At 38.1% G+C, this 21,361-nt stretch overlaps 1 protein-coding gene across 5 annotated transcripts in view; it reads right to left on the reverse strand.

Moving 5' to 3' along the window:
• The window catches only part of LOC106055011 (IQ motif and SEC7 domain-containing protein 1-like), a 137,812-nt gene that overhangs the window by 76,828 nt on the left and 39,623 nt on the right, over window positions 1-21,361 (reverse strand). The window contains exons 1-2 of one of the 5 annotated variants that reach the window (XM_056027239.1): window positions 4,001-4,378; window positions 2,400-2,740 (exon numbers count right to left, since the gene is read on the reverse strand). The exons of 2 other annotated variants lie outside the window; for them this stretch is intronic. In XM_056027239.1, coding sequence (XP_055883214.1) covers window positions 2,400-2,545 — 146 coding nt within the window. In that variant the 5' untranslated portion in view covers window positions 2,546-2,740; window positions 4,001-4,378. Of the gene's footprint in view, window positions 1-2,399; window positions 2,741-4,000; window positions 4,379-7,576; window positions 8,520-18,985; window positions 19,361-21,361 lie in introns of those variants that run through there. 2 more of the 5 variants (XM_056027238.1, XM_056027237.1) reach the window with 2 other exon arrangements.

Below are 21,361 nucleotides of genomic sequence, written 5' to 3' on the forward strand. Positions count from 1 at the left end.
GAGCACTCAGCTCATTACCTTTGATGTGACGTGTGTAGATTGACAGAGACACACATTCTGATGGCGGCAACACATGAAAACAACTTTAAAAAAAAAAAGAAAATCATTTCCTACAGACATTAAGCCCAGGAATTTAGAAGAGAGAGAGAGAGAAAGAGAGAGAGAGAGAGAAAGAGAGAGAGAGAGACTGATCATAAAAAAAACTGTCGCTAAATAGGATTACAAAACAGGGCGTGGCCAGGTATTGTTGTTTTGACAGAGATCACAAGATTCAATCGTGAATGGTCTCGTTCCACCTTCTAGTGTAAGGTGACCAATAGAAATGGTATGTTTACAATTTTAAAATGTACAAAATAATAAACGTATTCCTGGGCGTTACCATAAGACAACAACTTACTATAATAGCGATGTCAATATTATTGTACGAATGCCTACCTATGAGCCCTAAAAAATATAATCAGGAAGTCAGCAAGGGCATGGACCCAAGAGAATAAGATAAAGTAAATTTCCCCTTTCAGACATTGCTATCTACAGGGCAGGTGATGTAAAGGCCGAGTATCTCTGTGCCCCCGGTTAACAAGGGTGTCGTGTGGCCAGCACAACGACCCAAGAGAATAGTTCCGAACAAAGTCCGATGGCTTAATACTGTTACTGCCCTCTGCTCCACTGGGAGTACACATGATGAAACAAGTCAAGCATGCCTGCATATTGTGTACTAATGTAGTTAAGGGGTGCCTAGAGGATCACTGAAGCTTCAATCATAATAGTGGAAAGTATTTTGAGTAATGACAGCTTGATTGTTGTATTCCTATCCTCCCCGACCCTAGGATGTTACGTTACGTTGCTCTCGTACTAATGTGGTCGAATGACATTTCATTTCTGCTAAATGTGCAGATAAACTAATACCGTGGGATTCAATAATCTGGTCAAGATATTCATTATCATCCATGCATACGTAAAAGTTCATATTTTTATAAAGTTCACACTTTGTGAACACACAGATAATGTGTTCAGCGTGTTTTAAATGTGAACGAAACGAGCGTGTGCGTTATGGATAAATCTGTTTATGCCTGTATGCGTTATGCTTGTGCTTGTGGTGTGTTACATGTGTGTGATGTATTTGTTTTTGTGTATGTGATATTAATGCTATGCATAATATTGTTTATGTGATATGTATATTTATATGTGTGTGTATAATGCATGTTTAATGTTTATGTGTGTGTGCATGTTTTATGTATATTTATTTATATGTGTGTGTGATGCATGTTTTATGTTTATTTATGTGTGTGTGTGATGTTTGTTTTATGTTTATTTATGCGTGTGTGTTATGCGTGTTTTATGTATATTTATATGCATTTGTGATGCATGTTTTATGTTTATTTATGTGTGTGTGTGTAATGCCATCTTCAATGGCTCAAGAAGCCTATTAATTAATGTATGTTAGTATATTTAATATCCCCCATATAGAGCCTCATGTAGCCTGTCCAATCATAGTGTGTTTACATAACGGTGTGCACGACACATGAATGGGACTATTAAAATGCATGTCAACATGGAAGCTATAGCGAACGAATGTATGAAAAATGCTTTAGAAACACAAAATTTGAGGGTTAATTTGATTAAAATATGAAATGAATGGACTTTATTTTGTATGTTAATGTGTTAAAGTATAAAGTAGATCTTTCCTATTTGAATTAGATCTAGAATTAGATTTAGATCTAGAATCTAGGCTGTCTAGAGTCTAGACTTAGATGTCGGCTTCGATAGATGAATGGAATTATAAAGTATTTCAGTACTTCTAAATTCGCAGATATAATGAACGAAATTATGTAAAAATGCTTTTGAAAGACAAATTTGAAGCTTAATTTTATTAAATAATGAAATCATTAGACTATATTTTGTAATTTTCATGTGTTAAAGTAAAAAAAAAACTATCTGTGCAAAGTGTAGTTTTAAAAATTAGATCTAGATCTAGATCCTTTCGATCTTCTCTCATGTAAACATGGTAAACATCGCCTAGATCCATAAAATATGAATACTTTCATAGAGATGGGCAACTTTTTTTTTTTGAGGGTCTTAAGTTTGTTTTAGGGCTACTATACATACGTCACGGTTCCATTTAGTACCCAAGGAACATTTATGCCAAGTTTTATCAAGATTGGTCAAACGGTTTTGATTTCTATTCGTAACATACATACATACGCCTGACTTTCTACTTTATAGTATAAAAAGAAAGATGTGTGTGATGCATGTTTCTGTGTCCTTACAGTTTGAGGTCTCTTTAATCGCGTACATATTAAAGTCTGGATAATTTTATAACACGAAGACGTGAGAAATGTGGACGCGAGTCATTGTCTCCCCCCTCTAGGGTGAGCACATGTATGTTAGGCAGTACTTACCATCCTATCAAGACCTGCTGGTTGATAAACAGAGCCTCGGAGAGCCGCTTCTGCTTGCGATGTTTGTGTGGCATATCCAGTAGTTCACGTGTCAGCACTTTCCCCAATACGTACACTTGGTCCCGGAGGACTATCAGGTGATGCATAATGAATGGCCAGTGATGTCCCCCCTCTTGAACCGAGGGGTTTCCATGGCTCGATCCGGTCAACGATGAAACACACTTATCTCACTGGACAGTAGTCGGTGCTACACAAAACTGGCGCAACGTTCAATAGCCAGAGAAAACAAAAATGACCAGTGGTAGCGTCAATTAATCGAAAGTAGAGCGACCGGCTAAATGCTTTACCAAGAAAAAAAAAAAAGGGGGAGGTTGACAGCACACCACTTCGTTAATTCCGTTAGAAACGGTTTCAACTGAACAGGGAACAGAACGCGAGCAAGTAAATTGTACTAGTACCGAGCGAAAAACATCAAAAAGTTTTCTAGTCGTCTGTGTCCCGACCGGAAGACTCACTTTGCAAACAATACAAAGAACCAAAGAAGACACTTAGGTTAACCAAAACACTGTTGAAATAGCTAGGCAACCAACAATAGGGGTGAGAGTCTAGCTTACTGGAGACAATAATAAGGATGAGATTGTATTTATCTTAACTACTTGAGAACAATAAGAAACAGACTCTTATTTAAACTCGTGTGAGCCATTAAAAGGTGGCTATTCTTTCTATTATTTCACTTTTTCTGGTATCTTGCGATACAGCGTTTCTTGTGACATTGCTTTTCTCCACCTTACGGATTGATATACTAGAGGCGATGACACAAAGTCTAGCCCAACTCATATACACAAAGGCTAGCTCAAGTCTTTTATCTCTTACAAGCAAGTTGATAGCAGGGAATCCGCCTTATCAGTGCACACCCGATATGTCAGTGGTGTCAAAAAAAAATATTTTTCACTTCGCAGGGTGCTGGTACCTGGTTTACTATTGGTAGCTAGATCTACATGCTCGACAAAAATTTAACTTTAACATCTACTTAGCTATGACCGCTCTTGTGGTCTATTGTAATGGACAGCTAGGGATGACATGGTTGAAACGTTTTGACATGCTAGCTGTCAGAATATTTATCATAAAATTAATAGCATGAATTGGGATTCCGCATGTAGCAGTTGACACAGAAACAGTTTAACAATGGTCAAACATAAGACATTTTAAGGACTCGGTTTAACACTAGAGAGAGGGCAGCAATAAAAGCCTAATTCATCGGAAAGCAAAGATCCATGAACTAATGAACTCATCCAACTGCTTCTAATAAATAAATACCGAAATAGTGGACGAGAAACAATAGTCTCGCTAAAAAAATATACAGATCTCTAACTCGTACATTTAAAAAAAAACAACTTATTAACTAGATCTAGATTCTAGTAAGTCAAAGTTGCTCTGCAACTTAGCAGCAAGTTTATAAGACAAATAAAAAAGTTCAAATCTAGTCTGTGAAGTAATGTCTAGATTAAAGTAAACTCTTTAAAACTGAGACCATATCGACTATAGATCTATGTTTCTAGACACATTTCCAACCAATCCACCGAAAACGTTTGAAAACATACTTTAAGCTGCTCAACACTGTCATATATCCTTCACACAGTATCCACATAATACACAATACAAGGCAGACAACTACAGTCTCAACACACGTAAACAAGGTCGGAGAATTGTCCCCCCCTTGCTAAACCAACAGGATTCAGTGAAAGGTATGACGTCTTTCACACCACCCGGACACGGTGACAATCACACGCATACCAAACGGCACACACATTTTTACACACAATCGCACATAAAACACACACACACAGACACACACAACTTTCAGTCCCAGACTAATTTCAAGGCACAGTACCCTTACTTAATATTCAGTTCTTCATTTACCCCCCTTTCTTTCGCTCTAATATAATAACCAGACACAACGGAATGAAGGTCGAAGGTCAAACACCAATAGAAGTGGTGGGTGGAGGGGAAACAACTTTGCAGGATCTAGAGGACGGGGGGAATAAGTCGTCCACTAATAAACTAGAAAATAAATAGAATTCAAGCTTTAGGTTCTATCGATGTTGGTACTTACTAAGTTAAAACATAGGGCTGAACAAAGAGCTCAACACTAGCTGAACAAAATAGGATGCACAATTCAATGCATTGACAGTGATATAGATCTGGGTCACTGTATACGAGTTATCAGCAGCTGAAGCATGTCAGAAACAATAAGCTTGAATGTGCTGGGAGGGGAGGGTGTTTACATTGTATAGATAGAAGGGGCGGAGAAAGGTTTTAAATCCACTGACTTCACGTACACATCCATTGGGACACCTGGGTAGCAGTGAGGGAGGGGGAAGGGGAGAAGGTCAACAAAGCCAGTCAGGCGTGTGTCAATAACAATTAGTTGTTAGAAGAGGACTTGGAAAGACCATTAGAAAGTTTCAGAGTTAAAAATTCATTTTCCTAAGGATGTGCATGTAACATTGCAGGCAATGGTAAAATTAAATAATTCAGTTAAGAAAAGCTCTTATGTAAAGCGTTTAACACATCACACAGCAATCACAAGAGAAAGCACACAACATTACACTACACACATTACAGCACATCACACGACACAACACACAAATCTGCTCTCTACATACAACACAGCACGTCAGATGTCACAGCACACACCACAGCGCGTCAGATGTCACAGCACACACCACAGCGCGTCAGATGTCACAGCAGACACCACAGCACGTCAGATGTCACAGCACACACCACAGCACGTCAGATGTCACAGCACACACCACAGCACGTCAGATGTCACAGCACACACCACAGCACGTCAGATGTCACAGCACACACCACAGCACGTCAGATGTCACAGCACACAATACAAAGTATTCGGTCATAAAAAACAAAACAATGTTGTTCTGTAATGTAAGCAAAAAAAAAAATTGGAGGAAAAAAGTACAAGACAAAAAAAAACTTTTCAGAAATACTAAAATACAAGCAAGAAGGAACGTACACTATTGAAAACTTAAGAACATTTTGTAATGAGTACACCAGATTGAAGATCTTTTCTAAATTGTTCGCAAATAAAAACTTGTCTAGATGAACGTATATGTCGCCATTGGCTTACTTGGTCGACTCCAAATAATTAATACCCCTAATAAAGCTAATTATTTTTTTTTTATAAAATAGAGGACCAGGAAATAAGATTAAAAATGACTCTTGTAGAATGAACACCAGTACCAAGTGTTACACAAGTTGATAACAAGTGACAATGTCAAGATCATTTTATTTAGAAAATAAAAATGAACACCTTTTTAAATGTATGGATTGCTCGGGTCAATATTTTTTGTTCTTCTGACCAGTGAGAGGAAACGTATACTTCGATGAAGACACATGTAGAGTTGGTCAGTTTCAAGTCAAGAGAATGTCCCTCGAGGCTATTCCTAGACAGACTAGTTTGTTTTTCTTACATATGAGAACATTAGCATCGACGTTTGTATGCAGGATCCCTCCAACCATGAAAGATACATACATATTAAATATATTGAGATTATGTTTTTAAGTCATAAAATTGGCGAACTCTGGACACGAATTGTTTATGATTTAATACTTGTGAATTATGATAACTTACAAATAAAAACATATTTAAAAAAAAAAAAAAAAAAAGCCCACAAAAGAGGCAAGATGGCCCATAAAAGAGGCATATAAAGCCCAAAAAAGAGGCAAAGAAAAGAAGCATAAAGCCCAAGGATTCCTATGATGATAAAGCTAAACCTGAATAGCGCAAATTCTGAGGTTTCCTTTAAAAAAAAAAAAAAAAAAAAAAAAAAAAAAAAAAATTAATATTTCAAATACTATTATTATATTTTTAGGTTAATCACTCAGCAATTATAAAATGAATAATGTTTTTTTTCTTTTTAACATGTAACAATTAAATCATCTGAAATGTGCATGAAAAAAAAAAAAAAAAAATGAAAAAAAAAAAAAAAAAAAACACACACTGCCAAACTAAAAAATAAATTGGTACATAGCTTCAACTTGATTATTGTTTGGGCTAGCTGGCTCAAAGCTCTACATAATAATAAAGTGTTTGATCCTAATCACTAAGAATTGACATTTAGGAAAATTATTGATTTTAGGGTAGAGAATTATCTAGTTTGATTTTCATATGCTTGTACAATACTCAGGCAGTATTCCAGAAATAGGGTATTGGGGGGTCAGGGATATTTGATAATGTGTTGATTGTTCTGGGGTAGAGGATCCTTATATCATTTTTCTGTCACTGGTGGTTTCAATAGTTAGGTAGTATGTCTTTGATATTAAATAGTATTTATATTATTATTATTATATTTTTAGGTTAATCACTTTTCAATTGTTTATGATTTAATACTTGTGAATTATGAGAACTAAAAACTAAATGAAAAAATATTTTTAAAAAGCCCACAAAAGAGGCAAGAGGGCTCATAAAAAAGCATATAAAGCCCAAAAAAGAGGCAAAGAAAAGAGGCCTAAGGCCCAAGGATTCCTATGATGATAAAGCTAAAATTTAATAGCGTTTCCTATTTAAAAAAAAAAAAAGAAATGTGAGAACTTATAATAATATTAATGATAATAATAAAAAGCCCACATAAGAAGAAGGAGGGCCCAAGGATTCGTGTGATGACAAAGCTAAAAATTGAATAGCACAAATTCTGAGGTTTCCTTTAAAAAAAAATACACTAGCATGGAGAAAAGCAGAAGGCCGCGCGAAACACATTTGAGGCCCACAGAAAAGCGCAAAATACTAGAAAACCTAAATAGACCACCGGTGCACGACGGCTTTGCCTGCATCTGATATAGAGAAAAAATGCAGGTCAAAACTATGTTTGCTTAGTCATTTGAAACGCTGCACCTATCCTCAATCTACGGACTCGAAGACATTGCCGTTAGTATTACATACAAGTAAAAATTGAGTAAATTATCATCCGAGAAGCAATTATAAGTGTAAGTACATGTGAATGTTATATCATGTTAGGACAGAACAATTTTCCATGGTGTATACTGTATAGTAATGAAAGTAATATTTTATACGCATTTCTTCTGATATTGTCTGTTGTAAAATGTAAAACTTTCTATACAGAAAGAGACTATAAGATGCAAAACGGAACGTCACTCACCTGGTCACTACTTGACGACTCCAGGACATGGTCACCACCGATTTCACCGACCTACTCACGGTGACGCACCTGGGGGCTACGGGAGGTCGCATTGGCCCGTGTGGATGGCCAAGAGTTGGCCGGCTCGTCATCTGAAAGGGAGGCGCCGAGGAGCAACTGAAAAACACCTGAGAGTCACTGGCGACGTAATGTACGCCAGGGTGCCTCAAGCGAGGGCCCAAAAACAGGCGACTGTTATCCATATATTCCGTTAAAGTCAATATATTTACCGAAAACGTGTTAAAATATTTAAAGAAGTCCAATTCCTATTAGTTACATTGTGGCACCTCCGTAGAAATACCAACCTATCTAATAAACCGCACTATGCAATGGGATACACACATAATGTCAACTACTATATAGTTTTATAAAAGGCCGCGTTTAAAAAAAGCTTATTCTCAACGAAGAATTTTTTAAAAATCCCTTATAGGCTTCTAAGGAAACTAGTATGTAAATGTTGATTATTTCATTGATTGTAACTGAGCCTTTGACGTATTAGTGAAAGTTTTGTTGGCAAGTGAAAGTCTATCACAGAAGTCTCATTGCACATGTGTACAAACAGAGCCTCCTCTTGAAACAAGAATGGCTGCGTGCTCTTGATGCGTAACTTATATAACTTATATTACAACAAAGCCAAAAAAAATATATTTTATACTGTATTGTACAAAAAATATTAAATTTCTCTCGCAGATCAAACAAATGACTGGGGGGATGACACTACTGTTATTTCCATGCCTTGCCAAGTAAAAGTTATATAGACATGTAATATAATGCACCTTATCCCTGAACACACATGCACATCTATATATTCTGGACACACAGCAATGTGTAACACGGTCCAATAAAAACACAGTTTGTCAACCGCAATACAGCACACGACGGTCTGAGCGCAGAGGGGGAAAAGGAAACCAATTGACACCCCAAAATAAAACTTTCTCCCGATGACAAGACCTGGCATTGGTGGCTGTGTGCTAACGAGAGCTAATTGAGGTCAGCGTCGCTATGACTCAGGGGCGGGGAGAGATAGCCACTTGAGCTGCTTCCCCACTACATTACTCCACTGTGGAGTATGCACTCACTCACACCCCCCCCCCCACACTTTACGTTACAACATCTAGATCTAGGCTTGATTCAATGAGCTACTAAATACAAGATAGAAATATATTAGTAGATGAACGATACACTTAAAACAAAGAGTACTGTAGATTTAGCCTGGTAGAATTAAACCATTCGGGAAGAAGTCGCAGAGGGACGCAACTCAATTATGCATGAGAAAATAGACTGGTTCATTTTTTTCCGGTTAACTCCCCTGAGTTGAATAAGGGGGGGAAAATCCATCAACTTTCCAACGTAAATTAATTATTTTCTTTTTATTACCAACTTGTTTATGTCTATGACGTAGATAACTGCAACTATTTTTTATAATATTAGTCATTACAGCACTTATAGGTCAATATAATAATAGAATATATAAAAAATAAATCTATATTTTTTCATATGACCAATTCTAAGGCACCTTGATGTAATTTCTATAGTACCAATGAAGAGCCTAAAAGGTACATCTGTACAATACTGTTCATTTGTTAGTATAGGTAAGCCTTGATTTGTTTCAAACTAAAAAAAAAAAAGGCGGGAGGGGTGGGGAATTCAAGAGAGTTGGGCCCGCCCCTGAAAGGGTAGAATGCTTCAGATCATGAATACAGAAAGTCTTTTAGGGGTGATGACTAGATCCTTTCAACGTGGCTATGATACACATCAAAGGCGGAACTAAAAGAGGGGACGGGGTTTGAAGCGATTACATTCGCTTTACCTCACTTGTGGTAAAACACATCAACATCACGTGCTATGACTTGGTCAGACACCAACAACAAAAAAAATGAACACCCAAGACCTAACCAGTGCAAGCCAACATCATCAATCACATAGTAGTGTTTGTTTTTTTTTGTTTTTTTTTTTGACTAAGGGATGATCAGAAACATGGGATGTTGGTGTTTCGGTAAGAGATCTAGATCTACCACGATCATAGTTTGTTGAAGCCTTAGAAAAAAAAAAAAAAAAAAAAAGATCCGTGAGGACATATTCACCCCCCCCCCCCCAAAAAAAAAGAAATATAATAATACAATTACTTATAAATTCTAATCAAGTGAAACTTGTGAACACTTTCAAAGGCTCTTGTTTACTCAAGTCTCGTGTATATCTCTTTCCTATGCTCTGGTGTACTGTAAAGTCTAAAAGGTTTTTAGGAGATAGTGAAAGACTCAGCTAGAATTTAATTTCAAAATCAGTCGACGCCTCTGACTATCGCGAGAGTCACGCTACTTGACTGTTAAAGCCATGAAGAAGTCATTATGACTACTTGATCTTCAACTTGTTTGTCTGGGGGATGAAACAACTGTGACTTCCTTTCCATCATGCCCCCACCTCTCCTCCTTGTCCCAGCAGTCTTCAAGTGGCTACTTAAGGTATTTATCTAAAGAAAAATGACTGTTTCAAATGTTGACATTGTTACACACACATATATCCATACACGCTGTCACCAAAAAATAAACCTTAATTTTAATTAATTTTTTTTTTTACAATGGTTGAGATGAAATTTCTTCACACGCAAGCACACATGTGATGCCTATCCCCACAATTAATGTGTTACATATGCTTTTGTCACCGGTGAAGCACATAATGTGGGACATTTAATGATGACGACTGCGCCTTCAGATATCTACAGCACTGTTTAATTGTCCTTTGTGTTGTGTCTAAGATGATGATGTAGCTACAAAAATACTGAATAAAAAATGTTTCTCAAGCTTTTTATCTTACAAAGCAGAAACTGAGATCTACACACACATTTTAGTTCTTTGTCACGTGACACGACGTTCCACCATCTTGTAGGTATCAAACGTTTTAGTCCATATTTGCCATACGTGGTCATCTTAAATAAGTTTCTAGTTTAACCACATCTTCTATTCCGCCATCTCGTGTGTACCAACCAACGTCAACAATCCTCATATGTGCAAACCAGATGTTTTCGTATGAATACTATTTGTAAGGAGCGAAAAAAAGGTGTTTTTTTTTAAATTTAAATTGAAGTCTCCGTATTGCTAACACATGTGTTGTTTGGATACGTCCAATGCTTTGCGCCGCTTGTTAACACTAGCGGTTGGTTGAATCTAGTGTGGCTGGTGACGGTACCAGTAAGATTGTGTTCAAATACAAAACACTACAAACGGCAGGGGACTGGGGGGAGGGGGGGGAAACAGTCTCAGTGAGACCTCCCCCATTATTGACATGACATTTAGCCGGGCGTGAGTACTTGCAGCCGTCGCCATCCCTTCACTCTTCCTTTCTCTCTTTGTTAGCGTGAGCACAAAGCTTGTACTCTATAAAGAATATCATACATGGAGCTTTGGTTTTAAATAACTTCTTTTAATGTTGAGATGTCTGGCTGAATGATATAAACTACTTGGCAAATTACCAAAATGTGGATGGGGGGGGGGAGGCAGTTCGAGTTCGAATACAGACTAAAGGCAGCGCGGAAACCTTCTATCAGATACACCTCCCAAGTCCACAAAAGGACCAAAACTCACAGTGTAAAGTTACGATGTTTCGTTTGAATTGTTTGTGATTGTATTGGGTAGTTTATACAGCTCTGTGTGTGTTTGTGTGTGATTACTTCAAATAAGCAATATGTGTCTGTGTCAAGTCTGTGAGTATGCGTGTGTTTGCCCACAAAATGATGAGCACTTGTTGAGCACATGATTTGAATACGATGGCAGCCGACAACTTGCGACAAGCCCGATCTGCCAATGCCCATCCAACATGTGAGGGCTGTATGTTATATCATGTGACGTGTTCGTTTATTAAACAAAATGTCACATGACTTTTTTTTTGTTTAGTTTTGTTTGGGACTACAAGCTACAACCAATAAGTCATACCACACCATGTCTGTATGAGATTCTATCTCCATTTATTGGATCCAATGATAGCAAACATTACAAGCCAAAGAACGGACCGGAAAGGTCAGTGCTGCCCACAAATGGGAGACCATCGACAGGTAAAGGTCAGACCGACAACATGTTTTTATTGTTAGGGTGGACCTACAAGGTCAGTGACATTATAGCCTTAACTTTTCACATTATAGAGAACCTTCTTTTCATCACATTACCCCCCCCCGCACCCCCCCCCCCCCATAACAAGTCCCAGTGAGTAAATCAATCTGTAAAATGACCTTGACACCGGCACACTTATAGACTCTACCTGCGCGTGGAAACAATGACGATGATCCCACGCCTGGGAGGTAAGATGAGAACTCCTAGTAAAGAAAGATAACCTGATTGTTATAGTCAGGACAGATTTGTGAGTATTTTATTGTGCTCACTCTGGTCAATGCTTGTTGTGAACGTACGCGCCCACAACCAACTTTCAGGTCTTTGGGTTCTGCTCGCTATGAGGTCTAATAAAAGAGTAAGAGGTCACTTAGAGGTAGAGAAGGGGGTGGGGGTGATAACAAGGAAAAAGAGAAGAGAAAGAGAAATGCAACTAAGAGAGAAAAGAGAGAAAAAGCGGGAGAGGGGAAAGCGCGAGCAATATGGAGAGGGGTATGAGAAAAAGAAGAAAGAGAGAGAAAGAGAGAGAGAAAAACTAAAAAGACCAGACATCGAGCTATGGAAAAGAAGAAGCGACATTTTTAAGTCTCGGGTTCAATGTACAATACGGAAACCTGTGCGAGAGAGATAAGGAGGGGGGGGGGGGGGGGCGAGAGGTGTATCAGACGATAGGGTCCAAAGAGGGAATGAGCACCATACCACGCCTTACAGAAGATGGCACCCTCAAATACAAATGGTACACTTTTTCCAAGCTCAAGTAGCCGTGAGATGGGGGAGGGGGGTGAGTCGGTTAGGAGCGAACCAATTAAACATAAGTAACGGGGCGATGAGTGGTAGATGTCCTACAGCTGGCGGGCACATTGTTTTCTACACCTTACCTGGCACTCCTCCCCCCCTCTCCACCATCAATAGGCTCACACACACTTTTCCTCCACGCGCCCTTCCACCCCTTTCGCACAGCCTCACACATGTTCAGTCCGCCTTAAATCACACCCTCGGTACAAGACGTAGGTCTAGAGCTGACAGGGAGGTTCTGTTAAAAGTCATTATCAAACTGCAGCTGGTCCAGATGAAAGACAAACCCTAGACACGCAGAGTGTGACAAGACGTCCATCTCCCCCTTCCTCTGTTAACTTGACGTCATAATCAACAAGTCAATTTTTTAAAAGTCAGCTGACGTCTTAGACGCTGACACTTCTTTATTCCATTAGTTTCTATACCGGGTAAATGGTAACAAAATAGATCTATACAGAGGCGTCGCAAGGGTTGGCGTCATGCGGGGCGGTTATCTAATGGTGTCACCCCACCTCGATTAACACTGCCCCAAAATAAATTTAGGTTGTCGTTCGATGTCATAGATCTATAATTGTAGTTTTTTTTTTTTAAACAATGGCATGTACTGACGAGGAATCTTTTCGCAAACATTACAGTATTAAGTCTATCAGGATGGCGTATGGCAATTGATTTCTAATACTGTGTCAAAATTAATTTCTCTTTCTCTCTCTCTCTTTCTCTCTACATCTTTTGAAAGACAATTACAAAATTCATTATTCTAAGGATGTGCATGTAACATTTTTGGAATACACAGAATTAAATTATTCATTTAAGAAAAGCCCTTGTATAAAAACACACACACATAGTAGTAAGTCTGTAATAAGTGAGTGATTTAATTAGAATAAGAATAAATTGAAGTCTCTAGTACGTGAGTGATTCAATTAGAATATGATTAAATTGAAGTCTCTAAAAGGTGAGTGATTCTATTAATTCAATTAGAATATGATTAGATTGAAGTCTCTAATAGGTGAGTGATTCTATTAGAATAAGAATAGATTGAAGTTTCAAACTGAATTTCAACTTTAATTAAATAAACAAAATAAACAAAAAAGCAGAACTATAACGAAACGGATTTTCTATCGTATATAGTGCAGGCTCTAACAATTTCGCACGCCCCCCAATCCTGTTTCCCCCCTCTTTGGACACTAACAACATCCTGTTCACTGACCACAGACCTTTCCGAACTCCCTGTTCCCAAACACAGGAACACACAATTTCAACACCTCGAGCGGAGAAGGCACAGCGGGATACTCAGGACACAACACATTGAGAAAGGTTTGTAGTAACAATCCCACTGTGATAATTGCGTCCAGAGATACATTTTATGCAATTAGTACGGACTGGTTGAAACACCTAAATGTTATTTCACGGTCTCCAACAGTACGTCTCCCCTCCCCCCCCCCCCCCCCAACAACCTTTCTCCCAAAAGAGATTAATGGCATGTGAGAATCTTGGTCCAAGAAGAGATGTAGACATCGACAATTTAATATCACATCATTTCAACTATTTTATATATATATATATATATATATATATATATATATATATATATATATATATATATATATATATATATATATATATATATATATATATATATATATACATAAAGCACAAAGTAAGACGTAAGTCAGTATGCATGTATGCCCAGAACAAAAATCAAAACCGTTTGACCAATCTAGATTAAACTTCTAGATTAAACACACGTTCCTTAGACCAAGGCGGAGTCCTTCCGCATAATGACTCACAGGCGACATTCCCGGTTGGTGCCTACCATTTCAGGTCTTCTAAGAAGGTGCGACGCGTTTTCAACATAAAGGGTTAATTAGGATTCGGACTTTTCTATACATAATCTGAGCCAATGCTCTGTTTAAGCAATCTCGACTTGTCCTTGCAACAAGGCTTGATACATGCTTGTTTGACATGATTACATGATATTCATCAGCATTTGAGTAAAATCGGAGTTTTTCATTATCAGTGACTCAAGACAGTCTTTAATCTAGACAAGTCGGGGTTTAACCTGATAGTATATTTGTTTTAACCGTAGATGACCATGTTTACTTAAAGTAATTTTTTTTTTCCATTTTTCATTATGGGGGCAGCAACTCTAACACTTAAACACACACTTTGTTAAGACTTAATAACATAATTATATATTTCATCACTTTTTGATATAGAAAACATTATCAATGTGTGCGCACAAAAATAAACGTACATATGATTTTATGTATTAAACTGGTTTGGTGTTATATGGTGGGGGTGGGGTGGGGGGACTGAAAATGTAATGCGTCATCAGATTTCACACCTTGCAGCACATCTCGACCTCCGTACATCACAGGTAAATGCAGTTGGAGGATGTCACGCAGAATGTTTCAGTTTCCTTCATTTTTTTTTTGTTTACACTCACCGTGTTCTATATTTATTTACATTTCAAGTGTATGTTCCCACTTATAGACTAGTTCTAGATCTTCCAAGATTGAAGGAACAGGTTCCGGCAATCTGTAGAGCCTAGTCGTCTGCTAAACCGCCAACGAGCATCTAAAGAAAACAGGTAGACGAACTTAATAGCAATGTCCAGGGCCTATCTAAGATGCGTGTACCAGTACTCGAACCCAGGACCGCAGGCCAGCTCTCAAACACTCAGGCCACTTAGCTTTGGTACTGGAAAACCGTAGACTAGTAAAAACGTGTGATTCTCGTAAGAGAGAAAAGAAAAGAAAAAAAAAACCCAGCAGGATAAACAAATGTAGAGTCGTCTAGTCTCTACCTTTGTTCTTTAGAGGCCGTCTACGTCATCGCGTGACGTCATGCATTGTGAATCCATAACATGGCGAGACAATCCACACCAACATTCGTTTCAATGTTGTCTTACACACACACACACACACCTCTATAGAGTCTCAAGTGCAACTCAGTATAAGAATATAATAATAAAAAAACAACAACATAAGGAGGTCGAGACAGTCTATCGCACGCGCAAGAGAACGTACTGACATTCAAAGACGCACGTGTGCGCGCACAGTGACATAACAAAGAAACAATGAGCAATCTTGTATCCATCTCGGCACGCGCCGCTGTCACGCTGAGTTGTTCTTTTTTGTTTCCCCTTCTAAGATTGCCATGGGAAGTCACTCTCAGAGATACAAATTTAAAGAAGGGGGGCACGCACGTGACCCAAGTAATCTCCCTTGTAAATAAATATTTATAACAACGGTATAATTTCAATCAAGAGGCTCATTTCCCGCTCTTTTTCATACTTCAATACGTTCAGAAAGTAGATTAAAATAATAAATAAAAAAAAAGGCTTGAGTCCTATAATCACACTACACTTTTTATAGTGGTCTTAAGTGTGTGTATGTGTGTGTGAGTAAATGCTGTGTGCGTGTATAGCTATGTGTATGTGTGGGCAAACTGAAGGTCAGTAAAACAAAAAGTTAAGCCCCATTTTTTAGATCTACCAGCGCACGAGGTATCAACCTGTCTCTCAGACCCAAGATAACACCCTCCACATCGCCTCGGTTGAATCACACAATAGACAAGAAGGGGAAAAAAAAAGGGGGGGGGGCCTGAAAGTAAGGTGAGCACGGTGACCTGCATGCCGTCTGATCTCTATAAGGACGCCTGGCCCTGGCAGGGATTCACCTATCATCAGTCTCAATAAAACCAAAGCAAGACTTTTTCCGAGTTCCGTGTGTGGGCTCCGAGCAAGGTCATGACCTTGGTAGTGCGACAGATGGCGGGAACAAATACGTCACACAAAGGTATCACGATGTTTAAAAAAAAAAATCAGATCTACAGAAGGCAATGGTTTCATAAGTTTTTTGCCTTTATTTGATGTCACCTCATGTTCATCCAAAGAGTTTTAGTTTACATTTTTTTTAAATAAACTAAAAAAATTTGTGGCCTTATTACACGGTCTTCAGGGCTCGCAAAGACATTCCTCCGGGGAACAGTATCAGGAAAAAATAAGAAGAAGAGGCAGACAGAGAAAGCGAGGGAAGAGAACATAAAAGAATGGGCGGGGCTGCCATTGAAAGAGGTTCAATCCAAGGCAAAAGAGGAATGGAGAAAGACGGTCAACAGATCTTGTGTGGTGTCCCAAAGGTCCAACAGAATAAAGGATAGGTGAAGGTGAATATTCACCCCTCATCCCCATCTTTTAAGCACAATTTAAAAAAAAAATAATCTATTGTATTGGAGGAGGAGGTTCAGGGGTCGGGTGGTATCAGGATCATTCAAATATCAGACAGAACAATTATATGGGCAAATATTCACAGACAGAATTGTAGAATTGATCTTTCCTTATAGACTATATATATAGTCTATGTCTTTCCTTATAGTGTCATGTATCACCAGGCAAAAAAAAAAAATCAGTTCAGTCTCTAAATAATTCTTGCTCCATATTTCTGCTGGTGGAAACGTGCAATGACATAAGATCTGGCTCCTTGGTATATAGCCAATGGATTGGAACAAGCTTATCTCAGCTCTTCTCGTAGACTGGGACCTGAAACACAATATTCTTCCCTCTCACCCCCATTCTCCGCGCCCTGCCAAACATCCACACAAAGGTATCAGCTGTCCCCTTAGAGTAACACTATCCAAACAAATTAGTGGACGCGGTCTTTAAAAAGTTAGCAGTTGAACCAGAATGCCTGGGAGAGAATCAAATAAGGTTACCTCACGTAGGGGATCAAGCATACGTGACCTGACAACCTGAGGCATATCTGGTAATTACTTCAATTAAGACACTTGGTTTAATACATAATTTAATATATGTCGGTGTTATAATGGAATTGGGTGGCGTAAATACGATGACTCAAATTCAAAGTATGCCGGTGAATCTTTGATAAGGTGAAGAAAGAACAGACTTCCTCCTTATGAAATTGAACAGTTTAATTCCTCAAGTAGTAATCAAGAAAAGATTGAACACACTCTAAAAGCACAATGTAACTTAATTTCAATAACAGCTTCACACACACACACACACACACACACACACAAAGACTTAATATGAAGCTTGAAACGTATTGACTGAACAGGCTGATTGGTAGGCCCTAAATCAAACGTATTGACTGAACAGGCTGATTGGTAGGCCCTAAATCAGTGGTTCCCAAACTTTTTTGTCTCGTAGACCCCTTGCCATGTTTTCTGATTTTCGGTAGACCCCTGCTTAACTTATATTGCATTTTTGCACATTCATAAACTAATTTTTTAAAACTAATTTCTAACAGCAGTGTATAAATTAATTAATTTGCCTTATGTATTATTGTACAAGTTTTCGCAAAGAGCAGTTTCTCGTGTATTTCTTGATCTTTCACATTTGGCTCAAATATTGGTCCTGCGGAGCTGTTTTCACTAACAGGAGAAGAGGCAAAGTTGAGTTACTGACGCCTAAACCACTAAGCTTCGGGCAAATGTTTTATCTATAGTGTTTTTCGTATTTGGTTATAGGTATAGAGATCTTCTAAGACGCTCACAAATCACCATCTTTTCTATATGATGTTGAAGAAAGATTTTGTGAGTCTATTCTGACATTTTTTTCTCACTTTTATCTTTTTATCAGGGTGGCATCGTCTCAAATAATGCTCCAGTTTAATTGATTTCATATGGTTATAAAAACACTCTTATTATAGACAACCGCTTATTTAACAAGGAAATAAATAATCAACGCTTTAAAATCAAGATTTCTTTTTGTTAAATATTAGTTACATTTAGACAAAATTAACTATTTAGATTAGTATTGTAATTAAATACAACTATTTTACTTTTGAACGGTGATATAAATATTTATAACTAAGGTACAAATCATTTATAAGTGTTTGAAATAGTTACATTAATGGGGTGTGAAAATTAAAGTCATAGACCCCCATGAACATCTCATAGACCCCCAATTTACTTTTTCCCTTTCGTAGACCCCTTGGAAGTCTTCGTAGACCCCTGGGGGTCTATATAGACCACTTTGGGAATCACTGCCCTAAATCAAACTTGTTTCCTCTGCCTAGAGTTTTTCAGACCGAAATTTCTAGTAGCGGAAATGGAATAAAAAGTTTTTCATTTTTAATTAACTCGCTTTTAGATGTTTACTATCCTATGTAGAAACTTGAATCTTCAAGAAGCCAATGCATAAATGTATCTTCTGCTTACACTTCTCTTGAGACCATGACGCATATACAACGTAATAGAAAGGTTGTATTACCTATTATGCATTCAATGATACGGTCACATTACAAGGAACTCAAATTCGGGTAGTGGCACACCGATTGCAATAAAGTTTTTATTGTGGCCCTGCATACCTCTGATCTATCGGTCACTTTGTTTCCATTCGTTAAAATCTCTAATTATTTCATGGCTTGTTTATATCTCTAATCTAAATATTGAAAAAGAATTTTTAATTAAATAAAAATAAAATATATTTTCTGTTAATAGAATGTATTACCTTGTAATGTAATGTCGGAATTCAAAAGCCTGCGCCTCATCTCCTGTTTTCCTATTACAACCGTAACGCGCACCGTGCATTCTGGTGCGAAATCTGTGCGGTTTTATGAACAACCACTTCATATATCCAGTCCGTGTTCTAGTTTCTGTCACAAGAGCCATTATTATGAGCAAATATGTACAGAGTCAGAAAGCTCTGACATTTGTTTTTAACATAAATGTTTTATATGGAGTAAGAATTATGTCGATCCCATCACCAAGATAATCACAATGAAGTCTGGCCAGTTCTTCGTGAAGTCATAGGATGTCGGTAGCAGAAACAAATCGTGGCCTCTAATGGCTTATGTGTTTCTCTAGAAAGTCTGCGGGACGCTGCTCGATATGTTAGACTGGACCACTCTCCACACGGAAAGTTTTTTTTTTACTAAAGTAGTCATGAATATAGATCATTGAATTATAAATAATTAGCATACCCATCTAGGCGTAATCCAACTTGTAACTAACATACAGGTTAATTGTAAGAGGTGAAGGTCTTCAAACAAAAACCGGAAGGAAGAGGTTCAGTTTGACTGATGTTTATGATAACCCTAACCAAAGCCCGAACGAAACCGTGAGAAGCAATTCTCTTTTCATTTATTTGATATATTTTTTTAGTGACAAAAAGTAGGAGTCCATAGAGTTGGACCAAGACCGAGAGAGAATAAAACAGAAAGAGAGAGAGAGAGAGAGACAGACAGACAGACAGACAGAGAGATGCAGAGGGAGAGAGAGAGAGAGAACGAGTACAGGGAACGGTGTATTCCCCACATTCCGTTTAGTTCCTCGCGGCTTTTTCAAATCATCTCACGGGGATTCTCACGTGAACGCCGAAGTCCTAATTTAAAAGCCAACGCGCTTCAAAGGGAGACCGAGAAACAATCCAGGTTAATCCAAGATTATCCAGACATCCACTGTCTCACATCCACAAAGAGTTCTCAAATCCAGTTACAGCTTTCTAAACAAAACATGGAGAAAATCTCCGGCGCCCGCGTTCTTGTTCTCCTGTACTCAAGTAGTCCTTCATAGCAGTCTCTGATATCTTTAACAAAACAATAGATCAAATACGAACTAAATAACAGACGCCCGAAGAATATAAATAATCTTTCCATTGCGAATTAGAACATTAGTTTGAAATAGAAAGAGTACGCTTGGCATATTGATCCAATTTACACTTTTCCAAGAGGCCATAAAATAGAAAAACAAAACCACTGTTAATTTTGTACAGACGATGTATGAATCCTTTAGAGTGACAGACTTAAGGGTGTGTCAAGAATAAATCTAGAGCCAAAAAGACGCATCGTTTTAAGACGTGTGTCGCACAGTAAAATGACTTAAAAACCAAATGTACAACCGCCAGGCTGCATTGAATACGCGTATCTCAATAAATGCTTCTCAACCTGCGGCCCACGTTAAAGTACAGGTGGTCAGTGGTCCACTCCAAAGTTTCGATTCTAATAACATTAAAACGTGCACTGTGTCTCGTAACGTTGTCGGAATGGGACAAGCTCGATGTGCAAGTAGTTCGTCTGCCTCGCAATGTTACAACAGATCATCATTCATGCACAGACTATGACAAGACAAACATGCTGAGCCAGGTCAAGCGTGACGACCTGCTGGAAAAGGATAGCGCATAGTAATATATAGATCTAAGCATAATCAAAGGTGCAAAAGTAGGGGGGGGGGGGGTGAGACGGAGGAACGAGAGTTGATCTGTTCGCTTTCACACGGTATAAGAAACTGTGTTAGTAAACAGGAACGTCTTCGGGACAACGATGTACGAGGGTTCTCACAATAACATCTAAAACGTTTGACAATATATTGAAGTTACAAGCTACATGTATCTGGAGATTATATCGTATTTATATTGTATTCGAGACTAAATAACAAATAAATAAAACGAAGTTCTGTTTGTACGAGTGTTTCAAAAAATCCAAACACTTGTTAACTGTTTCGGAGTTTTTGGTGTCCTAAGTGTATTTAGCTAGAGACAGACGTTAATCAAAGACTGTAACACGCACTGCTGCACAGTCCATTCTAGACCAATCGAGACCAATGGATAGAGTAGGTTGCGACCTTGCAGGTCAGTGTTTAGGCCTTCTATGACAAATGGTCTATTGCGTGCAAACAATATTGTACAAGATCTCATTGGTTTTAATTTGAGAAACATAAAGACAGTAATCAATCAGGAAAACTTTATCGTAGTCAAGAAATTTATAGAATCGAACAAAGTATAGAATCGACCAAATATATAGAATCGTAGAATCGAACAAATGTCTAGAATGGAACAAATGTATAGAATCGTAGAATGGAACAAATGTATAGAATCGTAGAATGGAAC

The sequence above is a fragment of the Biomphalaria glabrata genome, chromosome 4, assembly GCF_947242115.1.
Source record: "Biomphalaria glabrata chromosome 4, xgBioGlab47.1, whole genome shotgun sequence".
NCBI classification, from domain to species: domain Eukaryota; kingdom Metazoa; phylum Mollusca; class Gastropoda; family Planorbidae; genus Biomphalaria; species Biomphalaria glabrata.